This window comes from Tripterygium wilfordii, chromosome 19 (genome assembly GCF_013401445.1).
Source record: "Tripterygium wilfordii isolate XIE 37 chromosome 19, ASM1340144v1, whole genome shotgun sequence".
NCBI lineage: Eukaryota > Viridiplantae > Streptophyta > Magnoliopsida > Celastrales > Celastraceae > Tripterygium > Tripterygium wilfordii.
This window is the reverse complement of record NC_052250.1, coordinates 12386666-12406945: the sequence shown is the minus strand read 5'-3', so window position 1 is coordinate 12406945 and position 20280 is coordinate 12386666. Positions and strand designations below refer to the sequence as shown.

Sequence of the window (20280 nt, the reverse complement as noted above, 5' to 3'; positions counted from 1 at the left end):
ATACATCCCGAGTTCAATTCTCACTTTAACCAATATATTTGTGGCCACTTGCTAGACGTTGGGCCAATTTACTCTGTCACAAGGTGGAAACTTATGTGTACGTATATTTGATGGTCCAAATTTAAGTTCATATCAAATGTCCAAACAAAACAAATTGACGATATTGTTCACAATATTCCCACATCGGTTGGTAATGCCAACCATGTGTGATTTATAAACCTAAGCCTACCCTTAGCCACTAACAAGATTTTTTCCTAGGCTTGAGTGAGTTGGGCATAAGGAGAAAGTAGTCCGTGCGGACTCGATGTATCTATAGGAACCGAACAACCCAAAACGGAGAATATTGTTAGTGTGTATGGGGGTATGGATTTACAACAGATATTAGATGTTTGACAAAGTAAACACGCATGCATTGGTTTTTCTCGCTGACTATGATAGCAATGGAGGTATATATAATCATGGAGATGGCGAAGTCTCAATTCGTAAGGTCCGTGAAAATTATAAATCATGAATATAAAGATTTGGTCGCAAACTGCCCCATAGTGACATCGAGGACCCCTTGATTTCATCTTTTTTTTCTTTTTTTTAAAGATTCCTTTTTGGTACATCAAGCCAAAATTAACAATGATTGTCGATTTCGTTCTCTATCGGAGCAAATTGGTTGATCTTCTTCGTGGTCCAGGCTTGAGCCATGCCATGGCAAGCCCGACCAAACCTGGACATGTTAGTGGGATTGGGGTAGGTCCATAGTTTAAATCTGAAATTTTAAACTCTAAAATTAGTAAGGATTAAGGAATAATAGAACTCCAAAATTCTAGGAGTATTTCCGTCTTGAGAAAGATGGACCAACAACTTACAAAGAATTACACTATTGTTCGAGTTGGGAGGGGCTTCAATTTTTAGCTCCAATTATCCTTCAAAAATCATGTTAAATCAAGATTTTGTTTGTTTGAAATGAAATATTAGAGTTTAAGAATTAAGAATCAGTGTTTAGAGTTTATAATTTAGATTTTAGTTTTTTTAAGATTTAGGGTTTAAAATTTAGATTTTTTTTTCTAAATCTATTATATTGTAATATTATGAACACTAAAATAATTTTAAAGAGAATTGTAGCTATAGTTGCATTGTAGCAAAAATTCATAGCCTCTAATCCCATATGGTTCTATTCTATGATCCTGATTCCTGGCAGATAACCGGCAAGCAGGGCAGCAAGGGTGACGAAAGTACAGTTAAGATAACATGATTGTAATGCGTGTTTCGTCACAGACAAATTATTGAGCTGGCGTCTAATGAATGATGCGTGTAACCAGGCATACCAGCTGATTGACCTGGAAAACTGAAAAGGCCGTGACAGGACGGAAAAAGACCGCCAGTGAGATTAAAACTGTTTCCTAGACGAGGATCGAAATTGGTAACTTTCGCTGTCTCACCTGGCATGCAGCTCATAAAGGTTCCGTATTATTGAAAAGGTAACGGACCCCACACTCTACTCAACCTCTTAATAGCCGTCTGATTCTGATTCTGATTTCTAACCCTCTTCGGCTCAATTTCCAATTCATATAAACTTCTCTCTTATTGCACGTGTGTCATTCGCGCGTGTGAAGCACGAAGCCCAACTTACCAGTTTACTCTAAAAAAATAAATTGATTAAAGAAGATGTATATAAAATCTTAGTAGTTCTAAATCGTTAGATGTAAATACATGTAACATTTATTTTTTAATATTCAATAATTGAATACATGATCTAAACGTCAAAATTTTACATATCTCATATTATTTTCTTGAGATTTTTAAAAATTATTTTATGTCTAAAAAATGAGTATTAATGAAGTTAAACTTAATTGTGTAATCGAAAAGCGAGCTTAATCAAAATAAAGCTAAAGGTTTGAGAAGCATTTGTTTTGTGAAAGTTGATCAATTCTATTGAATTAATGTTTGGTTTGCTCCTTCACATGTTTTTCGCAAACATGATCATCTGAAAATATTTTGGTTTTTAACAATGACACTATGTTATGTTAGTGCTTGTAATATTTGTTTTTACAATTAATATTGCAAATTTACAATTAAGAAAATGAAAAACCGAACCTTATCTCTTCTACTCAAAATTGTAAATTTTCTGTCAATAACATAAAAGTCTTACATTGGTTAGACAGTAGACACAAGTCTACCAATGGATTTATAAGGGTAAAGTCTACCATTAACAAATAATATGATATTTTCTCAAGCTTGGTGAATTAGACTTAGTCTTTGGAAGGAATAAATTCAAGAGAGTAATTCGATATATTCACGAGAATCATAACTCAAAAGTGAAAGTTAGGCTTAGCCATTAGAAAGAACAAACCCGTCAGGATAATCTGATATATTTATGAAAACCATAACTCAAAAACCGAAAATATAATTGTTTGTTTAAGGTGTGTATTTTTTATATTTTGGAGGATAGGGGAGCAAGATATTGTTGTCAATCCAAATCTCGTGTTTTCCATAAGTACGGGATAAAGACTAAAGATAAAATAATAAACCAAAGCAATGCTATTGAGTATTGAACTTAGACATCCGTGAAATCACGCTCTTATGATGCGTCTCGGATTTAATCGCCGCTGTTTTCACACGAACTCATAGAGAGTCTCTCTTCTTCGTTGGTCGTTAGTGACCAACTCCAGCTCATACATTGATTACAGTATTACACTCCTCTCTCTAAAAGCCTAAAGTCTCTGTTCGTCATTGTAATTAGAAAAAGGAAAAACCGCCATGGAATCTCCAGAAAACGATCCTATCAAGCTCTCGAACCAGCTTTTACAATCTCTACTGGAGAAAATCCCTCACGTACAGAACTTCAAGGGAAAATGGGCTTCAATCAGGACCAAACTCAACGAAGTCCAAGCCCAACTCGCCGACTTCAACGATTTCCCCTCTTCTACCTCTCACCCGCTCTGTCTCGACCTCCTTCACTCCATTTCTCACACCCTTAACGATGCTAGTTTGTTTTCTGAAAAATGTCGCAGCCCTAATCTATCGGAGGGCAAGCTCAAGACGCAGAGCGACATCGATTCCATTCTGGCGAGGCTCGATCGGCATATTAAGGACAGCGAGATTTTGACTAAGAGTGGGGTTCTTCAACAAGGCGTCGTCGTTTCGTCTTCTTCCAAGAGGGATGCCATAAGGGCCGAGACGAGGAATTTTCTGACCCGGTTGCAGATTGGGAGCACTGAGGCGAAGCAATCCGCTATGGACTCGCTGCTAGGGTTGCTTCTGGAGGATGATAAGAACGTTATGATTGCAGTGGCGCAGGGTTTAGTTCCCGTGCTTGTTGGCTTACTCGATTCAAGCTCTTTCGAGATGAAAGAGAAGACTGTTGCCGCCATTTCTAGGGTTTCAATGGTGGATAGTAGCAAGCACGTCCTGGTTGCGGAGGGATTGCTTCTCCTGAATCATTTGCTTCGTATTCTCGAATCAGGGAGTGGTTTTGCGAAGGAAAAGGCGTGTATCGTCCTTCAAGCTCTGAGCATTTCGAAAGAGAACGCAAGGGCTATTGGTTCTAGAGGCGGAATTTCATCCCTATTAGAGATTTGTCAGGGCGGCACGCCTGGTTCACAAGCTTTTGCTGCTGGGGTTTTGAGAAATCTCTCCGTGTTTAGCGAAATTAGAGAGAATTTCATCGAGGAGAAAGCAATTTTCGTTCTTATTGGCTTGGCAGCTTCAGGGACTGCAACAGCCCAAGAGAATGCTATTGGGTGTTTGTGTAATTTGGTTTCTGAAGATGAAAGCTTGAAGCTTTTAGTGGCTAAAGAAGGGGTAATTGAGTGCTTGAAGAACTACTGGGATTCGGCTCCTTCAGTGAAGACTCTTGAAGCAGCTGTTGAGCTGTTGTCTCACTTGGCTTCATACCACCCAGTTGCAGACTTTCTTGTTTCAGATGGATTTATTGCTAGACTCGTGGCTGTACTCAATTGTGGTGTTTTGGGTGTGAGAATTGCAGCTGCTCAAGCTGTTTACGAGCTTGGGTTTAGCACAAAAACAAGAAAAGAAATGGGTGAATGTGGGTGCATTGCACCATTGATCAAAATGTTGGATGGTAAAGCTGTTGAAGAGAAGGAAGCGGCCGCGAAGACCCTGTCGAGTCTTGTGTTGTATGCAGGAAATAGAAGGATTTTCAGAAGGGACCAGAGAGGGATAGTAACTACCGTTCAGCTTTTAGATCCTTCCATACTGAATTTGGATAAGAAATACCCAATCTCTGTATTGTCTTCCCTTGTCCATTCCAAAAATTGTAGAAAACAAATGGTTGCGGCCGGGGCTACTGTGCACTTGCAGAAACTTGTTGAGATGGATATTGAGGGGGCTAAGAAGCTCTTGGAAGCTCTTGGCCGGAGTAAAATTTGGGGAGTCTTTTCCCGACCATAGCAGTGCTAGGAATCTTCAGAAGGCAGAGGGTAATTGATTTCTCTGTATGTACAACAGTTGAGTTTTCATTGATTATTGTTTAACTTCAACTTTCTTTTCTTCTCATTTTTAGTGTAAAATGTTAATCTTTGTTGATAATGATTGCCAATTTGTGATAGAAGTAAAGGCGTTGAGCTTAATTTCCCATGAAAAGTCCTTCTTTGTTGACAGAATCCTTGTTTGGTTACCTAAACCAGATTGGAGGCTGTGTTTGTACTAAATAAAACTAGATAATTGAAATTCTCTCTCATTTTTAAGCTCATAGTTCTGTTTGTCCATATCATCATTGTTTAGTTTGATGTGATATGGACTTCTGATGCTGAAACATCCACCATGCTTATGCTTATGTGATTCTAATGCCTTGTATATAATGTGTTCATCTTGCTTTGATGGTTAATATCCATTTCCCATTATTGCCAATATCTCTGTATTACCCATATTTCAGAAGATATTCTATTAGAAATTAAGAACACGATTTTGTTTTCCATGAACGGAATGAGTAAATTCAACCACTTTAATATTGTCAATATTTCCTTCATACCTTGATGGATTTGTCTTTGATTGTTTATGGAAAACCTATCTTTCATTGCATGTGCAAAATTTACTATTCAATACTCTGCACTATGTATTTTTTTCGCTTACCTAAAGAGGTAAAGCATCTCAGGTTCCTCCTGTATCTTCTTCGTCTTATAAGGTCAGTATTCTATATTCTGAGAAATCTACCTTATCAGGATCTCTCTTGATTTAGATAGTTTCAATAATTTTGAAGTAATATAGTAGCCTGATAGATATTTGCTACCTTGTATCCTACGCCGGTGGGTCTAAGCCATGTGCATTTTCCTTAACCATGTGCATCTGTTTTATGGTATGCCCATATCAAAATCTGCTGGTAGTTACCTGAACATGTAATGGCCTACCCAAGATTGTCTGCATTTCATATTCAGGCGACATGCATTTTAGAAAGTCGTTCTTTTTTCGTTTTGATATTATAGCTATATTTATTTAGTTCTTAGGGCCGCATATTAACTGGATGAACTACCTAGGCAGGCTCAAGTGAGATTTTGATGCTTGTCTGTCTTTGACTATTAAGCTTGTGGAGCTCCCTTAGATTACTATTTTTAGTATTTAGATCTGTTATGAGCATCTGAATTCGATTTGATTGCATGACAAACTTAATTAGTCCATCTTGGAGAACCGAGCGGCTGATAGTTTCAGCATTTCAGGCACATAATGTTCATGTTGTGACTGTTGAGGATGAAAAAGGGTACTGAGACAGTAGTGTATTTGGTGAACTTTGTGTATTTTATTATACTGCTAAAGCATAAGGTGGTTTGCCAATTGCCGTTGAGCCATTTTGGGGAGTAAATAAATCCTCAGTTCTCTTTTGGGGAAAAGAGAACACGAGTCTAGAAAATGCTTGTGGGTTCTTAAACAGAGAAGAAAAAGGGGCGTGGAGGAGGGGGTGCGGGGTAGGAAAGACGATGAATGTTCGCAGTTCACCACACCAGACTAAAAGTCTCTGACGCTTGTAATAGAAAGTGTGGGATCTTGAGGGAAAATGAAAACCAAGATGCAGTAGAGAGGTGCCCGTAATGCCCTCGGCTTTATCGGCCTGCAATCATATTTATGCGCAATATTCGTGGGCCTGAATTAAAGCCCAATTTGGTGGGGCAGACCTGTGCGTTTAACGCAGTAGTTGGAATAACGGGGAGGGTAAATTGTTTGAATCTTTATCATTTTCGCAGCAGACAGATATGTTAATCGGTAATTTAAGCTTGTGCTTCACTCTTCACTTTAGGAAGGAACATCTGAAATGTAGTCCTGAAACCTGTCAAAGCATCACATCGTCGACACCAGACAAGTGTTCCAAGCAAGACTAGACAGCACAGCACACAAGCTAATCATCAGTGTAGCAAAAACACGAGCGTACATCTGCTTCCATGTCCATTAACTACCTTACCATATGATAAATAAATATATGAACATAATTCCATATGATAGTTGCAAGATTTTTAAATACACTTCTTTTGTGGTTAGATCTCATAACTAGTTCTATCAGAAATCTACACCTCAATATATGTCAATTATATTGTCTGATTGGATCTCATAACTAGTTATATTAGAAATCTAGACCTCAATACATGTCAATTATATTATCTGCATTGGAATTTCAGTTCCTGTGAATATATCGGTGCACCCTCACGAATTTCTCCCAAACCAAACAAATGGGTCAAAACCCAACTCACTTAAGTTTGGGAAAAAGGCATAGATGACATGTAAGGGTGGGCTTTGCCCATATAAACCACTTAGTTGGCTTTTGTGCCAACCGATGTGAGACATTGAGTCTTAACACTCCTCCGTACTTGTAGGGTATGTTATGTCAGACCCAACAAGTGGAGTAGATGCTACATCCAATTGAATCGAATTGTTCTGATACCATATCATAAATCCACATCACAATACATGTCAACTATATTGTTCGTTTTGGGATTTTGATTCCTGTAGATAAATCGAATTACCCTTATGGGTTTATTCCTTCCAAACCCAACAAATAGACCAAGACCCAACTCATTTAAACTTGAGAAAATGCCGAGATGACATGTAAGTATTAGCTTTATCCATATAAATCACTTAGTTGGCTTTGTCCCAATCGATGTGAGTCTTAACAAGTTCTTCAATGAATCTTAGAGCATGTCCAATGGGACACTTGAAACCTATTTTTCAAGTGTTGAAAGTGAATTTTATGGAAAATTTAGAGTGTTAGAGCTCTACAATGGATGAAAATGAATACTTGAAAACACACTTTCTTGATAATGACACTTTTTTTACAGGTTGTTGTGGAAAATGACACTTGAAATATGAAGTATGTATATAGTTGATGAATAGTGAAGAGAGATGATGAAAATGAAGAGAGAGGTGATAGAAAATGAATAGAGATGTGATGAAAAGTAAGAGAGATGAAGAAAAGTGAGAAAAAGGTGATGAAAAGTAAGAGAGAGAAAATAGAGAAAATGAGTATGAAGCATTGAAAAGTATAAAGTGTTGATGAATAGTGTATATTGTGGGACCCACTCATCCAATTAAATTATGTCACATAGGAGAGATGAGATGAGAGAGAATGGTTTTGAAGTACTTGATATATTTTTTAACATTGGAGTTGCTCTTATCATCTTTTAAAGAAAAGGGGAAAAAAAAACACAAGGATGATGGACAGCCCATGAGTGCTGATGATCATAATTTAGTTTAGAAATATCAGCGAAGAAAGTTACAAAGGATTTGGTATGCAATAGAAGAAGAAAACTATCTTGTTATAAAGAAATCAAATGGAATAGGTATACATGATTGAACAATTGCCAGTTTATTATAAGATAAATTAATATGACCTCTACTCTATAGGACTGATTAGAAAGATAGGTCAGACAGTTGAAATTTTCGCATTTAATATAGAGGAAGTGATAGAGTAGAGTAGTCTGCTGCAGATTTCAACGCTTTCAAACCAACGTTCTCTTTCTTAAAATATAAAACTCTGACAATCATTGTCTTGCCCTTCGCCCTCTTCAACCCTCCTTTAATCATGCTCTAATTTCTCTACCAGGTCAATTTCATGTGCCTTTGACAAGTCATAGCAATGCCTTGGTCTGCACGGGGCATATGCTAGGCAAAGGGTTTTCTTTTCTCTCCCTGCTTCTCCATTAAATGCAAACCCAGAGAAGCACTTAATTGCATCGGGTCTGCTAGGTAGGTAGGTAAAAGTAGAAAACAACAAGACTTCTTCACTGCTAGCTTTTGAATGAAGATTTAACCTGTAAATCCCCCCTGGCTAATCACTGTAAAAAATGGGATGAGCAGTAAAGTAAATCTGCAGCCAGCCACTCTAGTTGACTCTCTCTCACCTTCCTCACTGACCAATTCAAGTTCTGTGTCGCCAGGAATGGTTTAAGTAGCCACATCAAAGCTTTAATGGAGTCATTTTGGGCAATTTTTGACGTTGTGTTCAATCTTTCATGTCCAGACCAAGGAAATAATTCGTAAGAATTAGGATTCAGATTGTGTGGTTTGAGAAGAAAGTTATAATTAACAATTTGACTGATAGGTTATCTCTCCAGATTTATGACAAAAAATGTCTGAGGTCGAGAGTTCGAATGGATCAATGGAGATATTTCTTTGCGAAATTCTGATTCCATTGACTTGTCTCACTTATGGGTCCCTATTCGCATAAACTTTGACATAGTCTCACTCATAGTCGGTCTTTGTCTAAAACAGCCCAAGATAGTGATTTGGACACCAAGCCGACACAGGACATCATAATTTTTTTTTTACATCTATGATCTATTCCATTAGTTGACCGACCCAACTCAAATTAAGTCCCAAGATAAAAAAAAAATTAAAAAAGATCTTTCCGATTCCCTCCTCCCTCTCCGCTCCCTCAAGACTCAACATTCATGCACACGAGATGAGTATCTTCTCACTTTGTAGGAATATTATTTGATTTTTCCAATAGAGCACCATTGTACGGTATCGCTTTGAGAACCAAAATGACTAGGGTCGACCCTAATCTTACCTGTCTTTGGCGTGGTGGTATGACGTGAGTTATTCTAACGACACGAATTTCACTCATGGTAAGCTATCCAAAAGAATATTGAGTTGGGTGGTTGCTCAATTATCAGGAAAAAAAAAATTGTATTTCACACTCTAATTACCAACCACTTTAATTATTGAGATTTATCCAACATAACTAAAAAATGTCCAAGCCTTTTCATACTGTGCTCAAAAGTGTGTGTGGTCATGCCACCTGTGTCGAGCCGTTAAGCAAATGACCAAACCTTTTTTCACAAATGCAGTACAGAAAAGAAAAAGGAACTTGTTTTCCCTTCGTTCTTGACATTCTCCAACACCAACACTCCAACAGTGGCGGTTCCGTAATTACAACCAAGTCTATGCTTTATTTACTAAGGCGCCCCTTTAACGATATATAGAAAGACTAAGCTAAGCTACCTTGCCTCCTTCGCGGGCTTCGTTTTCTAGAAATTCCGTTCTCAACTACCACTTCTTCGATCCTTTTTCTTTAATGCTGTTGTCGATGAATCGCCATCCATTGATGGTCTCGTTCTTCGGTTTCCTTTCAACTTGGTAGTTTTGGTAAAGCTGATAGAACCAGGAGCTGTTTACGACTTCATTGGCGGTTTTTTTCCGTTTCCGTAGTGTACTGATTACTTGGCACTGATGTGTTCGACGAGGTTGTTAGGGTAATAAATGGGCTGCGTCTTCGGAAAGCCGTCGGATGAAGATCGACGGAGCCCTCCCCGTAGCCGGAGTCTTGGTGAGTCATCCATCACAGTTGCAGACGGCCGCGTCGATGCAGTTAGGGTTAGGAAGGAGGCGATTGGGAGGCAGAGGCAAAGGACTAAGCAGAGCACCGAGTCTTCTGCGAATATTTCGGCACCGGAGTTCCGTAAGCCTCGGCCAGGATACTACCTGGAAACCCAGCAAGGCTGGCCATCTTGGCTCCTCGCCGTCGCCGGCGATGCGATTGGTGAGTGGACCCCCCGGCGAGCCAATACCTTTGAGAAGCTCGATAAGGTCATGGAAAAGAGTCCTAAATCGGATTTACTTGAGGTTTTTTTTTTTTTGCTATTCCTGACTTTGGATTATGTTATCTTCTTTTAGATTGGGCAAGGGACCTATAGCAATGTGTACAAAGCTAGAGATTTGATAACAGGGAAAATAGTTGCATTGAAGAAGGTTAGATTTGACAATTTGGAGCCAGAGAGCGTGAAATTCATGGCCAGAGAGATTCTGGTTCTGAGCAGGCTCAATCATCCAAATGTCATTAAGCTCGAGGGTCTGGTTACGTCAAGAATGTCTTGTAGTCTTTACTTGGTTTTTGAGTACATGGAGCATGATCTTGCTGGCCTTGCTGCACTTCAAGGGATCAAGTTCACTGAGCCCGAGGTACAACTAAATTATATTTTGAGCCATGTGTATACAAATTGCGTTTGCTTTTTGACTGTAGAATTTCTTGAATTATTGAGTGTATTTTTGGTTTTTATATTGAGAGTGGGTTGGAGGGTTAGAGGGGGTGAAATGGTCACATGTTAAATTCCTTAAACAACATTCGGTCTGCCATGCACACCCCGATTGCGTCCACTGCGGGAGCACATGAGTTGTTTTTTCTTCAGAGTGCGGTGGATGTGTATTTACTTTAAGAGACTGTATTATGCTTTTAGATGTTTTGCACATTTTGCATATGCTCTCCTTAGCCAGCCTTTTCTGCCTTTTGGCTTATTTTAGCTTGTTTTGATTTATCTCTTGGTTTTTGGAAGCTTTAATAGTTGCTATATGACGTTTCATAGTCATTGGGTCCCATACCAATTGGTCTGCAATCCAATTTTATGTTTTATTGAGACTTATTTGATGTAAGTTTGAAAACAAATTCGATGAAATTTCATTTTTCACATCAATACAAAAAAGTGAAGAAACGGATGTAGATTTATTTTCCTATTCCAGTTTCTAAAACTCAAGAATGCCAAACCTGCCTTTTTGTGGTCTCTTTGATAAATAATAATTTGTATTAGTAGGTACTCTAGAATGTGGAAGAAAAAATCTGCACTTGAGTTGGGGTTTTTCAAATGTTTGGCTTACTTGGGTTAAGTCGTTCATTGATAGTGAACATAAGCCAATGCTAGCTTACATGCCTTTATTCGCCATCTCTTCAGCAGTTGAACTGAAACCAGGGTTTGGGAATACTTTTAAGTAGTATCTAAGGGTGCTAGATTCGAGTAATTATTTGTTTGAAAAATAATACTGATGTTTTCTCGATTTCAAAATTTCAAAATAATGCATGGTCTAGTAGACTCTGACATCTTGTCTACATTAAATGATTTTTTTCCCTGCCATATTCTGGTCCCTCTCTGGCTCCCTTTGCAACAATATCAAATCAATTTAAACATTGGTTTTGAGCACCTTTTGGTTTAATGTTGATTGCAGATATAAGTGAAGGTTTTGTTAGTAATAGAAAGACACATGATGGTTTTCAGAATTGTCCTCATTTTCCATTTTTGTTCTGCATGTTCTCTTGATGTGGTTTGTCTACTACCTCCTTATTATCATGGAAAAATCTATCTTGGTGTCATTTTTTTCTAATTATCATGATTCATGATGTAATAATTGTGATATTTTCTACTTAAACCGCTTTATGCTTTAGTACAAATATATATATTTTTCTGATGTATGTGCTCTGGACTTTGAAATGCTTGAAGTTGTGTGTGACATTTCAGAGGGTGATGAGTTTCTCAGCTTATTCCTGTGGCAGGTCAAATGCTATATGAAACAGTTTCTATCTGGGCTTGAGCATTGCCACAACAGAGGTGTCTTGCATCGTGATATCAAGGGTTCCAATCTACTTATTGACAATGAAGGTATTCTAAAGATTGCTGATTTTGGCCTGGCTACTTTTTTTGATCCGGACCGAAGGCAACCAATGACCAGCCGAGTTGTTACTCTTTGGTATCGCCCCCCAGAACTTCTTCTTGGGGCTACTTATTATGGTGTCAGTGTTGACCTTTGGAGTGCTGGCTGCATTCTGGCTGAGTTACTTGCTGGAAAGCCAATAATGCCTGGAAGAACAGAGGTCTTTCTTATTCTTTTTTTCACTTCACTTTAGTTTCCTTGAAATTTATTTGGCTGCTTCTGGTTTCAGCAATTGTTCCTATCCAAAGAAACCAGCTTCTGGTTCTTGCAGTTTTTATTCAGATCTATAAGTTTCTTTATTGAAATGTATCATGCTAGAATCTTGATGAATCAATTTGGAATCTCTTCAATTTCATATTGTAAATATTCATGTGCCTGTTGAATATCGCTGTGCAACTTTACAACAGTACTCTGACTAGGTTGACCTTTAGATTGTGAATGTCGTCTTTGCTCACTTTGATATGCAACATGGCATTAAGTAAATAGACAGGGCAGAAGGCTTGTTCTGGATCGGTTTGGTTTTGTTTGCACCTCTAAGGCAATGCAGTATATAATATCATAAGCGAAAGATAGTAGGGAAATCAAAAATTAATTATTGGGTAAGTCGTCTGATCATCTGCCTTGTAATCCATAGATCCATCATGGCTTGATAATTTTATTATGCTATTATTCTTTGATTTTTTTCCCCTTTTGTTATTAATCTATAGTTGGTGGGTTGACATTTTACTCATGTTCTGGTCTTTTTTCATTTCTAGGTTGAACAACTGCACAAGATATTTAAGTTATGTGGCTCACCATCCGATGAATATTGGAAGAAATCCAAATTGCCAAATGCAACACTTTTTAAGCCACAGCAGCCATACAAGCGCTGCATAGCAGAAACTTTCAAAGATTTCCCACCTACTTCGATGCCTTTAATTGAAACTCTTCTTTCGATAGACCCTGATGCACGGGGGACCACCACAGCAGCTCTAAATAGCGAAGTGAGTAGTATAAACTTAATTAACTGTTTCAGTGCAACAGAATATGTTGCTACATATGAACTTTAGATGAGAACATGTGAGTCTAAAGTACATGTGATTCTAAAGATCACATGCTAATTGTTGATTGTGTCAGGACTCCTGTGGCTTGTCTTTTTTCTTACTAACAAGGTGTGTGGCTTTTTAAGCAGCTAATGGCCACTGCATATTATTTTCATATAGTTAATTACGGCTGAACAACATTGTGTTATATACCCTTAATTTGAATTTGTTTATGGGTCTTAGACTTATGGATCGTATTCATGTTGGGACTTTTTGTATACAGTTCTTTGCCACTGAACCATTTGCTTGTGAGTCATCAAGTTTGCCCAAGTATCCTCCTAGCAAAGAAATAGATGTAAAGTTGAGAGACGATGAAGCGAGAAGGTTATCCTGGAATTCATCTTTATTTCTCTCTCCCCTCTGTATGTGTCATGTGTGTTTATGAGGGGGAAGGGTGTTGTTATATGGTAACAGTATCTTGTTTTGTTTGTAGGCAAAAGGCTCTAGGTAGAAAGGCTCATGCAGTTGATGGTGCGAGACGAGTTAGAGTTCGTGACAGGGCTGGTCGGGCAATTCCAGCCCCTGAAGCCAACGCAGAGATTCCAGCTAACCTAGATGTATGTTAAGAGTTATTATGCCGTTGTTATTTGTTTGCTTGTTATGCTAGAGGGATACATGTCATCAAAGTAACATGAAACCTGGTCTCTACTGCATATCTGCTGATGGATGACCTTAGTGGATTTGAAGTTTGTATTAACTAAGCATTAGTGCCTGCCCATCGGTTTCATTGTTTGTAATCACCATCGTGGGCTATTTTATTCTAAAAATAAGGTCAATAGATGGTTGCTATCCCGAGGCCAAATGACATTCTAGGTGAAGATTTTGGTCAGTAGTTGAGGTTCATAGGTGCTTTCCCTTGCATGAATGTTACAAAGATAAGTTGCACTGTTACCTATTGCCTGGTTTTGTCAATGTACAATTTTCTGACCTGCAAGGTGGTGTTTAAATTTTCTTTTCAGAGGTGGAGGGTCGTGTCACAGGTAAATGCTAAGAGCAAAAGTGAGAAGTTTCCACCACCTCATCAGGATGGAGCAGTAGGACACCGGATTGAACCATTGCATAAAGGCCCTGTATCATTTGGAGCGCCTGATACTTCTTTTGGATCGTCAAATTTCAATTCTAAACCAGCAGATTCTGCTAAAAGTGCATCATCTGTTGGAGGCCCTTCCAGGAGGAAAAGCAATAAAGAACCCCACCTGGCTCTGTCCGGTAAGTTTTTTCGCGCATTTAATCCGTCCTCAATCGGGCTATCAATGAGTATGATATTCAAGGGCAAATCTGCAAATTTTGGCAGCCAAAATCAGGGCGAAAGCATAGTCGTATGAGTCTGCAATTCTTTTTTTAGATAGATCTTAGTTAATAAATGCATTTTTGTCGACCCTTGTAATTCTCATTGATTGTATCTTATAAGTACTTCATATAATCTTCTGAACCAAAAGAACACGTTGTCCTTGTGTATAATCAGCAAATTCAATGCAATTTTCCTCTACAGTTTTCTCAAGTTTTATTAGTTCAATTGACATCCAACCCGTTTTTCTCAATCCCTTGTACCGACTGACATTGTGTTTTTTGTTCAATGGATTATGGACCAAAGTGGCCAACTATAGACTTGAAACATACGGTTTCGTAAAATTATTTAGACTTGCTTTCTTTATGAGGATGACTTTTTGCACCACTCAATTACATATATTCCATTAACCCCCTAAAAACCCTCGTCTATAAGCACCCCACTTTGACCCTACCATTTACCCCAAATCTTCTCTCCTCATTCCCTCCTGCTTTCCTAATCCCTCTCTGGTTCACAATACCGTCACCACCCAAATGGGTATTCTTTGTTGTCTTGCTCAACTCTCCACATTCAAGGGTTATGGCTCTTTCAGTGAAAACATTGTCATAAACCTCTCTTGGTTACCTTTTTTTATAGACATGGACTCGATTGTGTTAACTAAGAGTTCAAATTGCCCACCCTAATTCCCCAAATTCGAAGGCTTACACCAACTCTAAATTTTATTAATTATAAGAGGATATTAGAGTCCGTTTGGTAAAATAGTTAGATTAATTTTCAATGTTAATAGAAAAATTGTGAAAAACAGAGTTTAAAACTCTCTAGTGTGCAATGAGATGCTTGATGAATTAAAAGTTGACGCTATTACCCTCGTACAATCGACTACAGTATTGAAGGGAACAAACGACGACTTGTTGTCGTATCAGCATTATAGAAGGTTCATTCACGCCCTTTTTGACTGCTTAGCAAGGAAGCAGTTCAAACGCCTTTTGAGTTTTGACTCCTTAGCAAGGAAGAAGTGTCGTCCTTTTAAATTCTCATTCGCTGCTCACTCTGCTTACGAGCTACCGTTTCCTTCCTTTTTTTTCGACTCTCTTACCGTCTGTCGTCCTCAACAAAAGCGCTAGTTTGTGTGATCGGTTTAGGCTGCAATGGCGACGCCCAGGAAACACGTAGAGCAAATCACAAAAACAAAGTTTTCAATCGGTGGAGAACCTAATCCGTTAATTGAAGATCTTCACCAAGCAACCAAGCACCTCTCTGCTGAACTCTACTCTAAGGATGTTCACTTCTTCAGGTATTCATTATTCCTTGTTTATGTATGTATATCATGCTTGTGGTTTTCTCAAATGTGTGATTGTGCGTCTGATTCTTTACGAGTTAATGACTGCTGTTGGATTCGCTCTTTGATGGTGACATTGTTATGTTGCATTTGCTGGACACTTAATTGGTGTATGAAACACCAGTTCTTGATTTTGTTTGTTGTTCGTAGTTGCATATCTGCCTTATTAGTTGGGTGATAGCCTAGTGATCACTCGGGGGTCAAACTGTATAAATCGTATGGACTCGAGACTCCTTAGTTTGATTTTCACTGAGCTGGTTACCCTATCTTCACAGCTAGCTATCGAATGTCAAAGGGCAAGTGTAGTTATCGTTTCAAACAAAAAAAATTTAAAAATTAAACAAAGATGTTCAAAGGTTACTATACTCGAATGAATCTGAGTCCTAGGTTAAGCTTATGGTTTTCAAGGGAGGTCACCTTGCACAAACACTTTCCAATGATGATATTTGTCTTTACCATATGAGAAATTTGATTGATGCTTTGGTAGTGTATCTCTAAACTCAGAAGCTTGATCTATAGGAGTGAAGCTTTGCAAATTCAACTGATGCTGTACTGATTTGTTGTTAATCAATGTTAAGGATATGTTACTGAACAATTTGTTGTCCTTGCTTTTATGCTTTTAGTTTCTTTTGTTGAGCATTTTATTTTGTCATCAGTTGCTGAAAGGTGTATTTTTTAGAACAGAATGCAGAAGACAATGAGTACTTGGAGGGTGTGGATCCTTCACTTGAATTTGTATTGACGTCTCGTGACATAATGGGAACAGGGGCTCCTGCTACATTGCTAATATTCAATAATGAGAAGGGGTTTTCATCAAAAAATATTGAATCCATCTGCAGTGTTGGAAGATCCACAAAGAAAGGCAACAGAAAACGCGGTTATATTGGCGAGAAAGGTACCCATCTCACTCTAATTCTTGTGCTGGTGTTATGAACATGTGAGAATAACATTTTAGCTTAATTTAACCCCGTGTGTTTTTTTTTAAATTTTTTTTTTTTGAGTTTGTGGAATATATGAGTTTGTATTTCTGTCCTATACGAAGAGGGATCAGGAAATCAATTGAAGTGACTATCGTTAAAAATAAGTCACTCGGACGCAGAGTTGAGTTCTTGAAAAAGTTGATTGCCTGGTCATCTTGAAAGACAAACGGAAGTACACTAAGAAATACCCTTGATATCAGTTGCTTACACGGTGCATTTTGATATCAAGTATCAATGGATGGTTAGATACCATTTAAATGGGACTTGTATAATTTGTTGTCAGTGCTTCTTTCTTATGCAGGAATTGGTTTCAAAAGTGTCTTTCTGATCACTGCTCAGCCTTACATTTTCAGCAATGGCTATCAAATTCGGTTCACTGAGAATCCTTGCCCACACTGTGGTCTAGGGTACATAGTTCCTGAATGGGTTGAGGGGAATCCTTCTCTTTCTGACATAAAAAAAGTGTACGATTCAGGTGCCACCCTTCCGACTACAACATTGATTCTGCCTTTGAAGCCTGACAAGGTCAAACCTGTGAAGGACCAGCTATCAAAGGTTCACCCTGAAGTTCTGTTGTTCCTTTCCAAGATCAAGTGCCTTTCTGTCAGGGAAGATAATGAAGATCCGAGGCTGAACACTGTATGTGCAATTGCTATTACAAGTGAAACTAACTTTGTGAGGAGGAAGAACGTTGATGCAGAATCCTATACCATCAGTCTCTCTGCAGAGGAAAATGGTGACAACTCGGAAAAAGAATGTAGCTACTATATGTGGAAGCAGAGATTTCCTGTCAAGGAAGGAAACAAAGTGGAAAGGAGAATGGACGTGGAGGAGTGGGCAATTACATTGGCTTTTCCTAACCAAGAGCGTCTCAATAGGGGAATGAGCTCTCCAGGAGTCTATGCATTTCTGCCAACAGAGATGGTTACGAACTTCCCTTTCATAATCCATGCTGATTTTCTTTTGGCATCATCAGGGGAGACGATACTCTTGGGTGACAAATGGAACCAAGGAATTCTTGACTGTGTTTCCTCTGCTTTTATCAATGCATTCACATCACTGGTGAAAATGACGGAAGATGCTCCAGTATCCAGTTTGTCTAGAATGTTGGCGTTCTTGCCATTAAATAGATCATCCTATGCGAACTTGAATGCTGTAAGGGAGTCAATCAGGGCAAGGCTCATTGAAGAAAGTATTGTTCCTGTTGAAGTTCTGGAGCGTTTCTTGTGAGTTGTATGTTTGTGGTATTTTATATGGTTGTTAATTGTTATCTGTCAAAGTGTGTTAGTGTTTTACTGGTGTATCTGATATGTCTTGTTGTGTTCTATTGTGTATTAAGTTGGTCAACAGGAGTTTGGCTATTTTTATGCATTTTATACTTATTGTTTGGTGTCTTCTAGAGGTGTAGATATATGCCTCATCTTTGTACTGTTTGTCTTTACCTGAGAAATATCACTTATTTTACAGAGTGTACTCTGTAGTTTTCTCTGGAACATTCACTTCCGTTTTTCAGATCTGGATTACTACAGCTGCAAGTGTTCTTGCTGGTTTTAGTGTACTTTTAAACTCTACAGTGGTATCGAGCTAACATCTTGGTGGACCTGTGAGAGAAGGAGTTGCAGTAGCTGTTTTTGAAGTCCAGTTTTTTTATCTGTTAAAGAAGTATGTCAGCCTCATCTCTTCCTTCTCCACCTGCCTTCAAAGGTGAGCCCTTTGATTTCTGGAGTGTAAAAATGAAAGCTTTTCTCATGGCTCACAAGTCACAATTTGTGGGATGTTGTTGAGGTCGGATATGATCCATCGTCTTTGCCGGAAGATCCCACTGTTCAGCTGATTAAGGATCTTGCTGAGCAGAGGCAAAAGAATTTTAAGGCTCTCACTTTCATTCATTCAGCCGTGTCTGATGAAGCTTTTCCTAGAATTGTTGGGATTGAGTCTGTTAAGGTTCTGCATTTCCTTCTGACTGAGATGCTACTAATGCCTGGAATGGCATTGCCTTATTTTCATTTAAAGTTGATGGATGTGTGCTATAGGTCTAGACATGCAAGAGTTGATCTGTTACTTCATTGATCAATCAGGTGATGGTATTGACTATTGAGATAAAGAAAACATTATGCTTTCATTTGCTGACTGATTATAAATACTCTCCTAATAAATAGAGCACTTACATGATTATCAAAGGTGAATTGCAGGTTACATGTCTTTCTGACTGATTATATACTTGATCAGGTAATCTTACTGTCTTTACAAAAGAAAGGGACTAGTGATCAAGAAGGTGAAGAATTTGAAAACCCAGAAAGAAGAAAAATGGGATGGTTTCCTTCATTCTTCCCGGCACATCCAATTAAGCAACTGCTGCCTTCTGGGAAAGAAGACGTGTGCTCTCATGATGGCCAGAACAAGCCGGATAGTAACACGACGTGATGTTCAGCAGCTTCCCCTTAGGTATGATGACCTTCTTAAACCTGTATACTTTCTTTCCTTTCTTCTTTATCTTGGTCTCTGATTCCTGAAGTAAGAATAGAACAGAAAATATGTAAGTACTACTAATAATTCCTTCTATTATTAGTGTTTTTCGTGTTTTGGGATGGAGGAAAAGGAGCCAAATATGGCATTGTTTCTGTTAGAAAAATAAACAGAATCTGGATAAAAGATTGTAGTAAAATATTGAAGATTTAAATATGATTATGATAAACATACCCCATCGGATTTTGATCCAGCACTCATGCTTCCACTTTGCGATTGTAGGATTGTGTGATCTTCCTCTTTGTTTTTACCTGCATTTCAACCCATTAGGCATGCATTGGTGATCTGAAACTAATCTTGAATGTCACAGTTGATGAATTAATTCTAAATTCCTAATAATGTTCGATAAAATATCAGGACATGTACTCACTTTCATCCGTTGAGTCGTCGAATGATTGATCGATACAATATACTCTGAAACTTGGTGATCCAGGACAGATATATCTGTCTTCTACATTCCTAACAAGTCTTCCCACTTCTTCATCCTCTGCTCCATCTGTTTCCATCACCAACACTTCCTCTTTCACAAGAACTGGAACATCCATTTCCTTGTTTGCTATCTCATTGTCATCATCTTCATCTTTATCATCACATTCCGGCTCCGGTGCCACCTTAGCAGATCTTGGTGTTGCCACATCAACTACATTTTCCTCCGCAACCTCATTTCTTGTCATTTCAGGCTCTGGCAAAGGCGGGGACACCTGGCTGTCCTCTTGTGAAGACACGCTCTTCTGGCTATCATCATCTTCTTCTTCACCATCTTTAAGCAGCTGTTTCTTGGACAGAGTTGCTCCTTCATGTTTCATTGCCATGGCGTTTCGGGTTTTGATCTCCTCAAACCGGCGTCGGAGAAAAGGACGAAGCCTGACAGGCACCACCTCTCCACCATTTTCAGCCTTTGATGCTCCACACCCCATGGAAGACAAAGGCAGCGGAGAAGGAATGGAGGGTGAAGGAGAAGTGGGAGTTTGAGAGGATGTGATGAATGAATGGTGTGTAGAAGAGATGTTTGAGAGTTATTAAGGGGATGGAATATAGGGGGTGTTGGTTTGTTACAGTCTGTTTTATGTTTGTTATTGAGGATCCAATTATAAGAAATTGAGTTGGCATATTGTTTAATTAGTTACACAAAAGTCTTGTCTTATCATGAGCAAA

The 20280-nt window shown here is 38.6% G+C and overlaps 2 protein-coding genes and 1 pseudogene across 2 annotated transcripts; 2 read left to right on the top strand and 1 right to left on the bottom strand.

The window, feature by feature from the left end:
* Positions 1-2666: 2666 nt before the first annotated feature.
* LOC119985236 lies at positions 2667-4561 on the top strand. Its single transcript, XM_038829467.1, has one exon. The coding sequence runs from the start codon at positions 2749-2751 to the stop codon at positions 4399-4401; it is 1653 nt and encodes a 550-aa protein (XP_038685395.1). The 5' UTR covers positions 2667-2748; the 3' UTR covers positions 4402-4561.
* A 4791-nt stretch (positions 4562-9352) lies between these two features.
* Positions 9353-20280, top strand: LOC119985689 (annotated as a pseudogene).
* LOC119985584 lies at positions 18944-20042 on the bottom strand. The gene is made up of 3 exons (XM_038829875.1): positions 19496-20042; positions 19300-19376; positions 18944-19108 (listed from the first exon to the last, which is right to left on the bottom strand). The coding sequence occupies exons 1-3, from the start codon at positions 20040-20042 to the stop codon at positions 18944-18946; spliced, it is 789 nt and encodes a 262-aa protein (XP_038685803.1).

Bases quoted from the DNA above. Each gene is read 5' to 3' on its own strand.
- LOC119985236 (XM_038829467.1), top strand. From the start codon at position 2,749: ATGGAATCTCCAGAAAACGATCCTATCAAGCTCTCGAACCAGCTTTTA.
- LOC119985584 (XM_038829875.1), bottom strand. From the start codon at position 20,042: ATGGGGTGTGGAGCATCAAAGGCTGAAAATGGTGGAGAGGTGGTGCCT. The intron at 19,377-19,495 runs GTGAGTACATGT...GTTGAAATGCAG, and splicing joins CGACGACTCAACGGATGAAA to GTAAAAACAAAGAGGAAGAT. The intron at 19,109-19,299 runs GTATGTTTATCA...TTCTTACTTCAG, and splicing joins CTGGATCAAAATCCGATGGG to GAATCAGAGACCAAGATAAA.